General features: G+C 42.9%; 1 protein-coding gene across 3 annotated transcripts in view; it reads left to right on the top strand.

Annotated features, from left to right (window-relative positions):
* The window catches only part of TTC28 (tetratricopeptide repeat domain 28), a 616681-nt gene that overhangs the window by 559340 nt on the left and 42301 nt on the right, over positions 1 to 15040 (top strand). For all 3 annotated transcript variants that reach the window (XM_072723128.1, XM_072723127.1, XM_072723129.1), the window contains one exon: positions 11579 to 11719. In XM_072723128.1, coding sequence (XP_072579229.1) covers positions 11579 to 11719 — 141 coding nt within the window. The remainder of the gene's footprint in view (positions 1 to 11578; positions 11720 to 15040) is intronic.

Here is a 15040-nt window from a genome sequence, read left to right as displayed (position 1 = left end):
CTCTCAGTAGTGTGTCTTCTTCTCTCAACAATGTCTTTCACAGGGCAAAAGCTTAATTTTTCTGACATCAGTTTTATCAGTTATTTCTTTATGAATCATGTTTTTGTAAAATGTCTAAAAAATCTGTCACTAACTTTAGGTCAGTTTTTCTTCTATATTATCTTCTAGTAGTTTTATAGTTTTACATTTTTATATTTATTTTTTAAAATATTTTTTTGATTTACTTATTCATGAGAGACAGAGAGAGAGAGAGAGGCAGAGACATTGATAGAGGGAGAATCCAGGTCCTCGCAGGGAGCCGGATGCGGAACTTGATCCAGGACCTCCAGGATCACATCCTGAGCCAAAGACAGACATTCAACCGCTGAGCCACCCAGGTGTCCCTACATTTTAATATTTAGATCTGTAATTTATTTTGAATTAATTTTTGTGTAAAGTGTGAAGTTTAGTCTGGGCTCATTTACAGAGCTCTTTTCTTTCTTTCTTTCTTTCTTTCTTTCTTTCTTTCTTTCTTTCTTTCTTTCTTTCTTTCTTTCTTTCTTTTTGTATGTGGATACCCACTTGTTCCCAAGCCATTTATGGAAGACTCCTTCCTCTATTAAATTGTCTCAGCACCTTTGGCAAAAGTTAATTGACCATATTTAGTTGGGCCTATTTTGGGACTCTATTCTGTTCCATTGATCTACATGTCTATCCTTTTACTAATACCACACTTTCTTTTTTCTGTAGCCTTATAGTGAGTCTTAAGATCTGACAGTGTCATTCCTTCAACTAATTATACTTCTTCAAAATTGTTTTACCTGCTTTAGTTCATTTGCCTTTTCATATATATTTTAGAATCAGCTTCTCATATAGCTACAAAAATGTCTTAAGATTTTGATTAGTATTTCAACTTATAGATCAATTTGGGAAAATTTGCTGTCTTTATTATACTGAGTCTTAAAACCCATGAACATGGTATGTCTCTCCATTTATTTAGATCTTTGATTTCTTTCATCAGCATTTTGTAGTTTTCAGCATACAAATCTTGTATGTTTATTTGTTAGATTTATACCTGAGTATTTCATTTGGGGAGCTATTATATATGAGATAATTTTTAAAGTTTTAGTTTGGAATTGTTTATTGCTAATATGTAGAAATACTGACTTTTTGTGCATTGGTTTTATATCTTGCAACCTTGTGAAACTCCATGGCTGTAGTAGTCGTTTTTTTGTATTCCTTGGCATTTTCTTCATAGACAATCATGTCTTCTGTATATAGATACTTTATTTTCTTCCTTTCCAATCCATTTTATTTCCTTCTCTAGACTTTTTGCATTGATTAGGGCTTCCAGTACTGTATTGAATATGAATGATGTGAACTGACATACTTACCTTGTTCCTGAGGTAAGTATAATATTAGCTGCAGTCTTGTTGTAGCTGCTTTTTATCAGGTTGATGACATTCTCTTTTATATTACTCATTTGAAAATTTTTATCAAAGTTGGTGTTAGATATTGTCGGATGCTTCTCTGCATCAATTGACACAAGCGTGTATCTTTTTCTTTAGTCTGTTTTTAAAAAATTATTTATTTGACAGAGAGAGGCAGAGCACAAATTGGGGAGTGGCAGGCAGAGGGAGAGGAAGAAGCAGTCTCCTTGCTGAGCAGGGGAGCCTGATGTGGGGCTTGATCCCAGAACCTTGGGATCATGACCTGAGCTGAAGGAAGGTGCCTAACTGGCTGAGCCACCCAGGCGCCCAATTTTTCTTTAGTCTGTTAACATGGTGGATTATACTGACTGATTTTTCAAATATTGAACAAGTCCTACATTCCTGGAGTAGCCCTACTCCCTTTTGACTATGGTGTGTAATTCTTTTTACATGTTTTTGAATTCTATTGATGATACTTTATTGATTATTTTTGTCTGTTTTCTATTTGATCTATGGAATATTGGTTTGCAGAATTTATTTCTTCATGTTGTCTTTGTTTGCTTTTGGTATCCAGGTAGCACAGGCTGCATGAAAATGAGTTGGGAAGTGTTCTTTCCTCTAGTTCCTGGAAGTGATTGCATAGAATTAGTATTATTTCTTCTTTAAATGTTTGATAGAAAAAAAATAAAAATAAATGTTTGATAGAATTTGCCATTGAAACCATCTGGACTTGGAGATGTCATTTTGGATGGTTTTCAACAATGAATATAATTCTTTAATAGTTATAAGACTATTCAGGTTATCTATTTCCTTTTGGATGAGTTTTAGTAGTTTGCAGTTTCTGAGTAATTGATCCATTTCATCTAAGTTGCTGAATCCATATGTGTAGAGTTGTTTGTAGTATTCCCTTATTATCCTTTTAATTTCTGTTGAATCACTAGTTAGGTTTCCTCTTTCATTTCTGATATCAATAATTTTTGCCTTCTCTTTTTTATTCTTGCTTTGTCGGGGCAGCGACTTCTCAATTTTATGGATTTCTTTTAAAGACAACCAACTTTTTGTTTTGATTTTTTTTTAAGATTTGTTTTACTCTTTTCAATTTCATTGATTTCTGCTCTATTATTTTTTCCTCTGTTCATTTTGGTTTGTTTTGCTCCATTTTTTTCTAGTTTCTTAAAGTACAAGTTTAGATTATGAATATCAACTCTTTTTTTTTTCTAATGTAAACACTTAATGCTATAAAGTTATTGCTAAGACTTTAACTACATCCCACAAATTTTATGTTGTATTTTCAGTTGTGTTCAGTTCAAAGTATTTTTCTAATTTCCCTAAAGGCTTCTTCTTTGACAGTTATTTAGAAGTCTTGTTTAGTTTCCACGTTGATGGAGATTTTCCTGTTACCTTTCTTTTCTCACTTTCAAAACTAATTCCATGGTGGACAGAAGACATATTTCTTATGCTTTCAATTATTTTAAATTTGTTAAGGTTTGTTTTATGACCCAAGGTGTGTCCTATCTTGGAGAATGTTCTATATGGATTTGGGAAGAATATGTATTCTGCTTTTGCTGGGTCTAGTGTTCTCTCAATGTCAGTTACACTCAGCTGGTTGATGATGTTGTTCAGTTTTTCTACATCTTTTTTGATTTTCTGTTTACCAGTTCTGTCAACTATTAAGAAAGGTGTGTGGAAATCTCTGCCAACTTATTATTTCTTCTTTCAGTTCTTGCATCATGTATTTTGAAGCTCTGTTGGCAAGTGAATACACACTTAGAATCATTTTATGTTCTTGGTGAGTTGGATCTTTTATTATTGTGTAATGTGTCCCTGGTAATTTTCTTTCCTCTGGAGTCTACTTTGATCTTAATGTAACCACTCCAGCTTTGTTTTGAATAGTGTTTGTATGGTGTATCTGTTTGTATCCTTTTACTTTTAACTTAAGATTTTATTTATTTATTTATTTGAGATAGAAAGGATGATGGTTGGGGGTGGAGAGGAGGGGTAGAAGAAGAAGGAAAAGCAGACTCCCCACTGGGCAGGGAGCCTGATGCAGGGTTCCATCCCAGGACCCTGAGATCATAGGTCATGTTTTTTTTTTTTAATTCCATTCTGTCAATCTCTATATTTAGACCATTTACATTTAATATAATTATAGATACATGTCAATTTATGTATTCCATATTAATATTTGTTTTATTTCTCTGATTTACACTGCTCTGTTTCCCCTTTCTTCTTTTGGGTTACATGAACTTTTTTTAAACTCCATTTTAATGTATCTCTTTTATCTTTGACTCTAACTCTTTTTTTTTTTTTTGACTCTAACTCTTTTTATAGCCCTTTAATGGTTGCTCCAAAGATTATAATATACATATTTTTAACAGTCTGCAATCTACTTATTATTGGTATTTTATTATTCCAAGTGAAATATAGAAATCTTACAACCATGGGGTAACATTTCCCTCCACTCTTCTCTTGTATTTGTCATGTATACTGTATACATATATTAAAATTCCATCAAACAGTATTAGGAGAATAGTTATATTTACTCAGACATTTAATATTTATTACTTTCTCTTCTTCCCTGATGTTCCTAATTTCCTTCTGGTGTCATTTCTCTTCTGTCTAAAGAAGTTTCTTTAGAAATTATTTTAGAGTAGGTCAGCTGTTAGTGAATTCTCTTAGTATTTGTATTAGTTATATATTATTGAGTAACAAATTACCCAAAATTTAGTGGCTTAAAACAATAAAAATTTATTATCCCACTATTTCTGTATATCAGGAATCCTGGAATGGCTTAGTTTTGTCCTCTGCTTCAGAGTCTTTCTTGAGGCTGCAATCAAAGTGTTAGTTATGGTTGAGGTCTTGTCTACATGCTTGACTGGAAAAGAAACCACTTCTAAGCTTATATGATTATTGGCAGGATTTGTTTTTTTTTTTTTTTAATGATTTACCTTTCTTTTTCATTTTTATTTATTTATGATAGTCACACATACACACACAGAGAGAGAGAGAGAGAGAGAGAGGCAGAGGGAGAAGCAGGCTCCATGCACCGGGAGCCCGATGTGGGACTTGATCCCGGGTCTCCAGGATCGCGCCCTGGGCCAAAGGCAGGCGCCAAACCGCTGAGCCACCCAGGGATCCCCACGGATGTTCTTTTGAAACGTTGTCTCTTTTCATTTTTATTTTCAGTTGGTATGTCTTCAAATTTACTTTTGTTTTTCCTTCATTTGTGTCTTTTTTCTCTTGTTTTTTTTTAAAGATTTTGTTTTATTTACACCCAATTTTTATTATTTATACCCAAAATGGGGCTTGAACTTAGAACTCCGAGATCAAGAGTCACATGTTCTACTGACTGCGCCAGTCAGGCACCCCTGGTTTGTGTCTTTCAAAAATATCTTGGCAGGATTTGTTTCTTTTTAGCCTGCTGGACTGAGAGTCTCAGTTTCTTGCTGGCTATTGACCAGAGACTGCCCTGCATTACTTGCCATGTAGGCTTCTCTAACATGGCTACTTATCTCATCAAGGTATACAAGCCAAGAAGATAATAGAAGTTACAGTAATCCAGAAGTTACAGTCTTAAATACATAATCACAAAAGTAACATCCATTACTGTGCCATATCGTGTTGATTAGAGGCATGCCATAGGTCCTGCCCACCATCAGGGAGGGAATAGTTTGCATAGGCATGAACAAGGGAATATGTCTATAATCTCTGAGAGTGTTTGTAATCTCAGGCTTCTAGTTTTCTTTCATCTGAGAATGATATTTTCACTGGACATGGAATTCTAGGTTGATCATTCTTTATTTTCAACACATAAATATGTTTCCATTTCTTCCTGGTATCCATAGTCTCTGGTGAGAAATATCCAGTTATTTGAATGATTATTTTCCCTGTACATAATGCATCTTTTATCTCTGGAAGCTTTCAAGATTTTTTTCTTTGTCTTTAGTTTTCTGATATGTGAATATGATGCATCTGGTCATGGATTTCCTTGGGTTTATTCTGTTTGTGGTTCACTCAGCTTCTTGATCTGTAGATTTATGTCTGACACAAAATTTGGGAAATTTTCATTCATTATTCCCTCAATTTTTTTCTGTTCTACACTCTTTCTCCTCTCATTCTTGGGCTCTGAATACATGAATGTTAAGTCTTTTGGCATGGAACCACAGGTTGCTCAGGTTTGTTCATTTATAAAACAAAACAAAACAAAACCAAAGAAAACCCCTTTCTTCTGTTAATCGGATTGGATAATCTCTGTTGGTTTTCTATCTTTATTTTTTTTAATATTTTATTTATTTAGTCATAAGAGACAGAGAGAGGCAGAGACATAGGCAGAGGGAGAAGCAGGCTCCCCAAGAGGAGCCTGATGCAGAACTTGATCCCAGGACCCCACAATCACAACCTGAGCCAAAGGCAGTTGCTCAACCATTGAGCCACCCAGGTGCCCCTGCTCTTCTGTCTTTAGGTACATTTATTTTCTTCTGTCATGTCCATTCTGTTATTGAACTCATATTGTGAGTTTTTACTTCAGTTATTTGTTTTTAGTACCAAATTTTTCATTTGCTGTTTCTTATTATCTTATGTTTTTTGCTGGGATCTTCTTTCTTGCCATCTTTTCAAGAGTTTTTGCCCTTACTTGTAGCATTTTTAAATAGCTGCTTTAAGGTCTTTGTCAGACAATTCCTGTTAATACTTGTGTCATCTTAGCATAATTCCAAAAGACATCTGGTGATTGCCTTTTCCCATGTAAGTTGAGATTTTCCTTTTTTTTTTTTTTTGGATGCTGGGCAATTTGGGATTATATCTTGGACATTTTGAATTATTTTACTGAATTATGCTAAACTCTGGGTCTTGTTTGACTCCTGTGGAAGATGTTGATGTTTTTGCCGAGGCAGGCAGTTGACCTGTTTAGGGTTCAGGTCAGAAGCTCTGACCAGCTTTCAGTGTAAGTTCCATTTTCAAAGTTTCTTGCCATGCTACTCAAATCCATCCCATAGTGCACTATTCAGTAGTGCTCAGGAACTGGGCAGCAGTCCATCTTGTATTTAGGTTCTCATAATCTTTAGGGTCAGCTCTACAAGTGTGCAGCTTAGGGGTGAATCCAGGAATTCATAAGCAACTTTATGTGCTTCCTTTTCTGAATACCTCCCTTCACTCTCACCAGTATCTTTCAATTCCCCAGGGCTCTTTTTTTTTTTTTTTTTTTTTTTTTTGATCCTCTCACCAAAAATCTGGGACTTTATTTACACCATCACCCCACTCCCTTGCTGCACCTCTCCTGTAGTGACTCTTCACATCATAGAACAAAGGACAGGGGGAGAAAGGAAGAGAAAAAGCAAAGGGGGTTACCTTGCCCTCATGGGGACACATGTATGGTTAGACTCAAAGTTTCCTTTCTCTCAGAGTTTAAACTCCTTCCAGCCCTTGCTGTTGCTGCCACTGCCACTACCAACTCAGGATTGTTTGTGGCCTAGAACATGAGAGCAGAGATGGGAGGATAGGAAAAATGGAGCTTTTCTCTCTTCTCTCTGAGTAAGAAATATAGGGCTCCTCCTGGAGCTTTGTCTATTTGCCCTGATACCCACTTCTGCATTTTAGGCAGCATGGAGACCTGTCTGAGGGATTCCAGAGGGAGAAAGAACATGAAGCTCTTAACTGATTTGGTGGCAATTCAAATTCTGGTCTTCTTCCCCAGTTTGCCTGATATTATTTACTTTTCGCCTTCCTCACATAGCTGCTCCATGCAGCCCATCCCTATCCAGGGTTTAGAGTTATATCCAGCAGGAAGGATAGGGTGGAATGTGCTTACTCCATTTTACCTGGAACCAGAACCTGGAATAGCAGAATATTTATAAAAGAAATACTTAGTAATATTTGTTGAATGAGCAAATGAATGAGACATCAAACAATTGGTCTTGACCTCTCCCCTGAGCCCCAGATCTGGATTTCTATAGTCTCTAGGCCTTCTGGAAGGAAGTGTCTAAATAACTGAATCAACATCTGCATACTTGGCCTTGCCAACTAAGTTTCTTGTCTGCATGCTCATCATGTCCAAATTGAACCCATTCTTCTTCCCCCTAAGACCAACTTCTACTTTCAGTTTCTTGCTTTGCCACCAGTGTCCCATCTGGCATATTTTAACTGCTACTTGTCCCTTCAATGAGTTTCCCAGGCAAATAAACTCTCTTTCTGGTAATATTTCTTCTGTCAGTTCCCACTTTTCCACTCTTACACTTGCCAGCCTGGTTCATATATCTAGACTAATGAGATAGCTGTCTCAACACCAGGACAAGCCAGGACCATGTTGGTGGACAACAGAGGACAAGAAGTGGGGAAGAGTCAGGAAAGTGGGGTTATACTCAGCTAGTCTGTTTATAGGGGAGACAGGGGACAGAGGCTTGGAGCAGAGGAGGAAGCCACTATCACATTTCAGAGGCCAGGGGTTTTTGGAAGACTTGCCTCACCTGTCATGTTGAGACCCAGGGACATGCATGTATTAGCACAACAGTAAATACCAAGAATTGGGCTTCTGGTAGGTGGTGTGAGGGGCTGATTGGGTTTCAGTGAACTTGATTCTGGGCCTTCAAGGATGCTTCTGAGCAGGTGCTGGTAATAGCCACCCAGCTATCCCACATTCTCCTCTCTATACCAGTTGACTATCTGCCAAAAAGCAACCCTGAGCCTGTCACCCCATGTTCAGAGGCCTGGACTGACAATTCTCAGCTGCCTTCCAAGTTCCAAGTCCTCTACCATTACTCCTCCTCCTCCTCTCCCACTCATATCCTCTACTCCAGCTCAACTGGGCTAGTCCTTTCGTCCCAGATAGCCCCCACACTCTCTTATCTCCATACCTTTGCTCATCCCATTCCCTCTGCCTGGAAGCACTCCCCCCAAGTCTCTATCAAACGTGTATTCTTCAAGATACCTCTCAGATGCAGCAAATTCTGGGAAAGCCTGTATACTCTCCCCATCTTGGTGACAGGCTAGTACCCTCCTTGAACTCCTTAAACCACCTTAGCCAGTAGTCACTAGTCATAGTAGCTTGTGCCTTGAAGGCAGGTGTAGTGTGACCTTCCTCTGTTTAGCATCTGCAACCCTTACATGGGTCCTGCTCAGTAATCATTGTTGAGTTAGAGTGAATGGAATCACACTAGGTGATGTGCCATCTCTAGAAGGTCTCTCAGAGAAATGGAGGTGGGAGTGGTGATCGTGATACAAAGGCATTCTTGGGATACCTGCTGTAGAGATGAGGCTTGTTTTGTAAATGGAAGATTCCTTTGTCTGTGACATTGCCTGTTTGTTTTTCACTTCAGTGTTAATACTCTGAAGGGTCAGAAAATAGGAAACAACCCCATTAAGCATGAGATTCTGAGGGCTCTGTCTGCAGTTGACAGCAAGAGTGGAACTGCAAGATAATGGAGGCTGATACCGGTTCCAGCCAATTCTTCTCCCCTTTGCAAAGCGCTGAATGACAAGCAGATTTCTCAGCTCCAAGCAGGCAGTCGCATTCAGATGATGAATGTGTCCCTGGACAGAGGAGCTTGTTGAGTGATATTTACCAGGGTCTCTATGAAGGGCCCTCAGCCCCCAAGGGAGCATTTCAAGCCTTCAGCTGCTCGCCTGTTCTGCTCGCCTGTTCAGCTGCTGCCCGTGGGGCAGAGAAAGAGGAATTAAACCTCATTCCCTGCTCCCCAGCAGGATGAAAGTCATGGTGATTTGTTTAGGTGCTCTGATGTTTCCTGGTTTCCTTTGCTTCCTATATTCACCCCTTCCCCCACCTGGTCAAACCCCAGCTGGGAGAGACTTGGATGTGACAGGCTTAGAGCCTTAGAGGGGAGAGGGCAGGTGGGGAAGTCAGTGCCAAAGACCTGGGTTCCGGCCTGGTGCCCTTTGGCCAAGTTCCTTGACTTCTCTAAACCTCAGTCTCCTTAGAAATAAGGTGGAGACAGTAAGAACTACCTACCTCATAGACAATAAAATCAAAATATTTTGCATATTATAAAATGCTCTCCAGGTTAAGTCATTCATTCATTCACCAATTTCTTGTGGCATACTTACTGCATGCCAGGCACTGTGCTGGCTTTGAAGTGCCGTTCAGATCGTCTGGGCTGGGAAGAAAAGCAGACTAATGGCTTTACCAGCTGTTAGCATGGTTCTGGGGTGAAGGTGAATAGCTGGCCCAGAAATCATACCTCTGGGCTCTCTTTGAAGACTGCTTCACTTTGACACCTTTAGGGCTTCAGCTCTTGGGAACATTTCCCAGTGACTGGGCCTTTTCATGACCTTCTGTAAAGAATATGGCTGAGTCAGGGCTCTGGTACCTAATTAGCAGGTGTGTTAGTCTAGGTTCTCCAGAGAAATAGAACCAGTGGGGCACCTGTGTGCATTCACGCACACGCACACCCAAACACACACAGGTCTATTATGGGGAATTGGCTCAGATGGTTATGAAGGCTGAGAAGCCCCAAGATCTGCAGTTGGCATGCTAGGGACCCAGAAGAGCCAATGGTGTAAGTTCCAGGCTGAGTCCAAGTCTGAAGGCAGGAGGAGACTAATGTCCCAGCTTGAAGATAGGTAGAAATGAAATTCTCACTCATTCAGCCTCTTCCTTCCGTTCAGGCCCTCAGTGAATTGGATGGGGCCCACTCACATTGAGGAGGGCAATTTGCTTTCCTCAGTCTACAGATACAGGTAAATTTCAACATCACACAGCAACACCCTCCAGATATACCCAGAATAATGTTTGTACAAATGGCTGGCCACCCAGGAGACCCATCAGGTTGGCTCATTGCATCAGGTTTGACATTCACACAAGTTTTTCAGGCAGCTTCTCACACTGTGTCATTTGGCTCCATAACAACCTAGGAAGGGGCTTCTTACCCTTCCTGTTGTGACATTCTGATGTCACAGGTCCACCAGCCTATTTGAAACAGGTCATGTTCACGTTAAACCCACATCTTGACGTGCCAGGTCTGTTCACTCGGAGTGACAGGAAGGCTGTCCCTCTCCAGATCCCACTTCAGCATTAAGAGGTTTGCGTGTAGAGTCTGTCCTCTTCCTCCAGGGCCCCGGGCACCCTCCACTCTCCCACATTGGTCCTTAGCAAGAAAATTTAAACAACATGGTTGATGGGGGCTGAGGGCTCTCTGTGGATTGGGTGTCACTCAGCATTTCCATGAAATCCAGTGTAACCATCAAGCTGAAGGAAGGCAGTGCCCAGGGTGAAGTCCCGCTTGTGCCAGCCTCAGGGCAGGGTGAGGTGTGGTGATGACTGGGAGGAGGGTGGGCGGCGCCCTCTCAGACCCTTCACCACCACATGGGTCACATTGGGCCACCAGTACTTGGCTTTTACCTGTAACAAGCCTTTTGTCATTTTAATCATGCTGATGAATCAAGGCACTTCTGAGTATTTCTGTTTATTTAAAACCCATTGTAGATGTTCTATTACAGTCTGTCAGAGGGGAAATATGAATTTATTAACTTGAAAATTGTAACATCCTCATGGTGAGCTTGGAAAATAGGCTTCAATCAGCAACACTTCTCAAGCCTATGTTTGAAACAGTGCCCTCTCTGCCTGGCATTGTAGCCACTTGTATGCACATCTGTCTCCTTGTGTGGAAATTGCCTTTTTTAGGCCATGTGTTCCCTAGGCCCGACATGGTGACATGGTGCCTGGGCCATGTTAGGTGCTTAGTTACTGTTTCTGAAATGGACTAGACTGGAACCTGTGCTGGGAAGATTGCATATACTGCCACATTCACCCAAGCTCTGCTCTGGGAGAGGCACCCAGTCACCCCATCAGAGACAGCAAATCATGCTGCTTGCTCAGCACACAGCTGTTGAGCATCTAACATGTGTCATTATGTTAGATAACGTAGTTATGTTAGATGCCGGGTGCAACAGCAGTTCAGGCACAGCACCAATTCCAGGGAGTTCACAGACATGTGGGGGCAACAACCAGAAACAACCAGCCAGAGTACAGTTTAAGAAGCACAAGACAGAGGAGGGAAGAGGGCCACAGGGCCACCAAGGAGGGCTCCAGGTTAGGGGGTGACACCAGCCTCGGGGAGGCACTCAGTACCAGGGGTTTGCTGGGTGGGGGATGGCTCAGGACCTCAGGGCACACTTCCAGAGCCTTTCTAGATTGGCTTACTCTGCAGTTGTCCTTACAGGGCCTGCGCTAGCAGTGAGACCGAGAGTGAAGCTGGAGACATCATGGACCAGCAGTTCGAAGAGATGAACAACAAGCTTAACTCTGTCACTGACCCCACTGGCTTTCTGCGGATGGTTCGCCGCAACAATCTTTTCAACAGGTGCGTGCTGACTCAGCCTCCCAGGCCTGGTTGCAGGATAACATGCTTCCCAAACAGCAGACAGATGCCAGACAGAGCAGTGCCACCTACTTCTGTCAGTAACCTGTGGGCCAAACACCTGAGATTGAGGGAGGACAGGGAGAGCAGGGATGCCAGCCTTCTTAGAGGGAGGACTTGTACAGACCCAAGCCCACCCATCTACCCTGAGGCCCAGTCTCCCTATTACTTCACCAAATAAGCCTTCATGGCTTTAAGATGAGTCACGGTTGAATTACCAACCAGCACACCCCTGTATCTTTTTATCAAGGTTGATAGCTGCACTATATCCAGATAAATGGGAGCAGGCAGTTGAGGTTGAGGAGTACCTGTCCTGCTTTCATTTGGTTGCCTGGCCACACCTGGGAGTCACATTTTGATAGAACTTTCCAGAAAGACATCTCAGATTCTCAGGTCCTTGACTTGAAAGGTCAGCAGGTCGAGCCTGGAACACAGAAGGGAAGTGACTGTGCACTGGGTGGAGGCAGCCCCTGCCTGGCAAGCCCTGTTGTGTGGGGCATGGTATGCCCTGTCTGCTTCTCCTGCAGGCCCTGGTTTCCTCTCGTTATTGTGTTGTCGGGGTGACAAATGTGTGTTTACTTTCCCATGGGCAAGCTGAATGGGATGGGAGCCAAGGGCCAGGGGTGTGGGAATTGGCAGCTTCTTTGAAGGAGACTAAAACTTCAGGCTGGTTCATCTCCAGGTCCTCCTTCGTCCCTACCACTTCACACATGTTCTGCACAGCTTTTAGTTTTGTGTGGGGCCATGAGCAGGGGGAGGAGGCACAGGACCAGGCCTGGGATCATGTCCTCTTCACCCAACATCTCGGCCTGTGAAGCACGTGACTCTTGACTGCCAGGTGATGCCATCATGGTTGGGAACTACAGTGCATAGGACTCAGGTTCTGATTTTGCTGCTTGCCAGCTGTGAGAACACGTCAGCGTATTCCTCACTGCTAAGATGAGGACCAGCTTCCTACCTTGCAGTTTTCCCTTAACATGAGTATTAAAGGGGCTTATGTATAAATAACGCACTGACAGGCTTCCTAATGCATAGAAGGCACTACACACATGGTGGCTTTCTACTATTTTGAATAAATCGGGAAGCACAGTGCTAAGCTTGAATTCTTCAGATAAGATGGGTGGATAACTTGAGAAAGTGTGAAATTTGTATGCAGCAGGTGGTAGCCACCTAGGGAGTGGCCTCACCTGCTCTTCTTCCGATCTCACCTCATGTCTTTCATATAAGAGAATGCCAAAGACAGGCCATGAGGCCTTCGGGCCCACCTAATCATAGGCCTGCCAGCAGTCAGGAACCCCTCCTCCAGGGCTCTGGGCATACAGTAAGGAAGGGTCAAACCAGGTATGTTCATCATCGCCAGGTAGGAGGTGGTATGAATTTTGGATCATGAAGCTGCTCATTTTGGGAAAATGGCTTTTGTCCTTTAGATCTGTTTTGACATAGGTCCTGTGAGCACAATACTATGGATTAATTTGTTGGTTCATTTAAACAATGCAATCCCAGCAGAGGACTGGGCCAGCCTCAAGGCTGGGTGGGGAGCCTGAGCCTTGCTGCCCACTGCTCTGTGCTTAGCTCCTTCAGCAGCATCCACAGACACTTCCAATCCTCACCTTCTAGAGGCTTCTGAGGGCAGACTGTATGAGGAAAACAGCCCGTGTTTCTTCAGCTTCAGCATAGCAAGCCCATAAGGCCTAGGACAGTGTGTCATGCTGAGTGCTCTCTGCTGCTTTCCTAATGAACCCAGAAAGGAGGTTCTGGCTTCCATCCAAGGGGAGCAGAGTTACAGGAGGGACCACAGAGGCAAAGGGTCCTTGTCAGCTAGAACACTGCAGGCCCTTGCAAACTTCCAGTCTAGCCTTGCATTTTAGGGCTGAGGGGCCCACGCAGGCCAAGGGCTGGAGACCTGCATAGGAGCAGGTGCCAAAGCTGAGTTCAGGTCATGCCTCCCAGCTGCCCTCCCAGCCTGTGCCTTCCCACATCCCCTGTACCTTGAGGGCTGCCAAGTGTACTGCCCTGCCATGTCCTAGGATCCCAGGCCCCATCTCTGCCCCTTCCACACCCAGCGATCTCATCGAGGAGGTGAGCTGGTTTGCCACTGAACAGCAATGGCTAAGAAGTGACTTTTCTTCAGGCTCCTGATACTAAGGGCTTGCAGAGCACTTGTCCTCTGGAGCTGGCAAAGGTGAAGTGGAAGCAGCCATGTGTGTCAGGTCTGATGCACTGGAGCAGCACCAGCTCCCCTCCCTGGGGCTTTCCAGCAGGGTGATTCATGGATTCTTTGGCCTTTTTGTTCTGGGATGGTTTGCTGGACTGCTTTGGCAATGCGGCTGCCACAGCTTGTGCACGTCAAGTGAGACTTGGCATTGGAGTCTTCTCTCCTGCCACTCCAGGACTTGCTCTTTATTCTGTTTTTGATTCTTAGGTCTCCACAACCACTATTTTTCCTTTTGCCTATACATGTTGGTGGAAAACACATTTACATGAGCACAGGACAGGTGCCACTAATGAGATAAAACAAGGACTCTGCTCTTGTTTAGCACCTTGACCCTGGTGCAGGCTCGCATGACAGAGTAGCAGCCCTCAGAGAGGCCTCTGCCCTGCATCCTGCAGAATGCTTTAAAGTTGTTCTGGGGGCTGCAAGGCCAGTGTCCATGGTGTGTGTGTGCGTGTGTGTGTGTGTGCATGCACACAGCTGAACCTGGGGGCAGTCAGATCATAATTGCTACAAGAAAGAGGAGGAAGAACAGGACAGCTTTTGACTGCATCCTGGATTCAGGGTTCCAGGGTGGCACTATGGCATTGACGGTGTGCCCATCCAGGATCGGTTAGGACCAGTTTCCAGAGAAATGTTGATTTCTACCACTGGCACAATACACATGTTAGGTCTTTATTTTTCCATACTTATGGCTATGTGTGTGACAAGGTGTGCAGAGGGCCTTCCCTGTTGTCCAGAAGTGGGTGGCCAGAGCCTAAACAGAAGACAAAGAAGTATTGTGTCCACTTTCTAAAGAGAGGTGCCACAAAGGGCCATAGCCCTCCCTCAGGTCTCTGTAACCTCTAGCTAGCACCCCAGCCACACACCTGCCACCTCTAAAAGAAGACTGTTGGGGAAATCGGCAAGTGAGACATCTGGGCCTGGTGGGAGTCCTCCAAGAGAATTCCCCACAAAGGCTTAGGTCCTGCAAGAAGAGAGGAGAGGTGTTACCATCCCATCGAAACCAGCCTCCTATGACCGTGGGAGGGGAACCTCAAGGAGGGCCCAGC

The sequence above is a fragment of the Vulpes vulpes genome, chromosome 10, assembly GCF_048418805.1.
Source record: "Vulpes vulpes isolate BD-2025 chromosome 10, VulVul3, whole genome shotgun sequence".
Taxonomy (NCBI): domain Eukaryota; kingdom Metazoa; phylum Chordata; class Mammalia; order Carnivora; family Canidae; genus Vulpes; species Vulpes vulpes.
The sequence above is the reverse complement of the archived record's forward strand: the minus strand, read 5'-3'. Positions and strand labels throughout refer to the sequence as shown.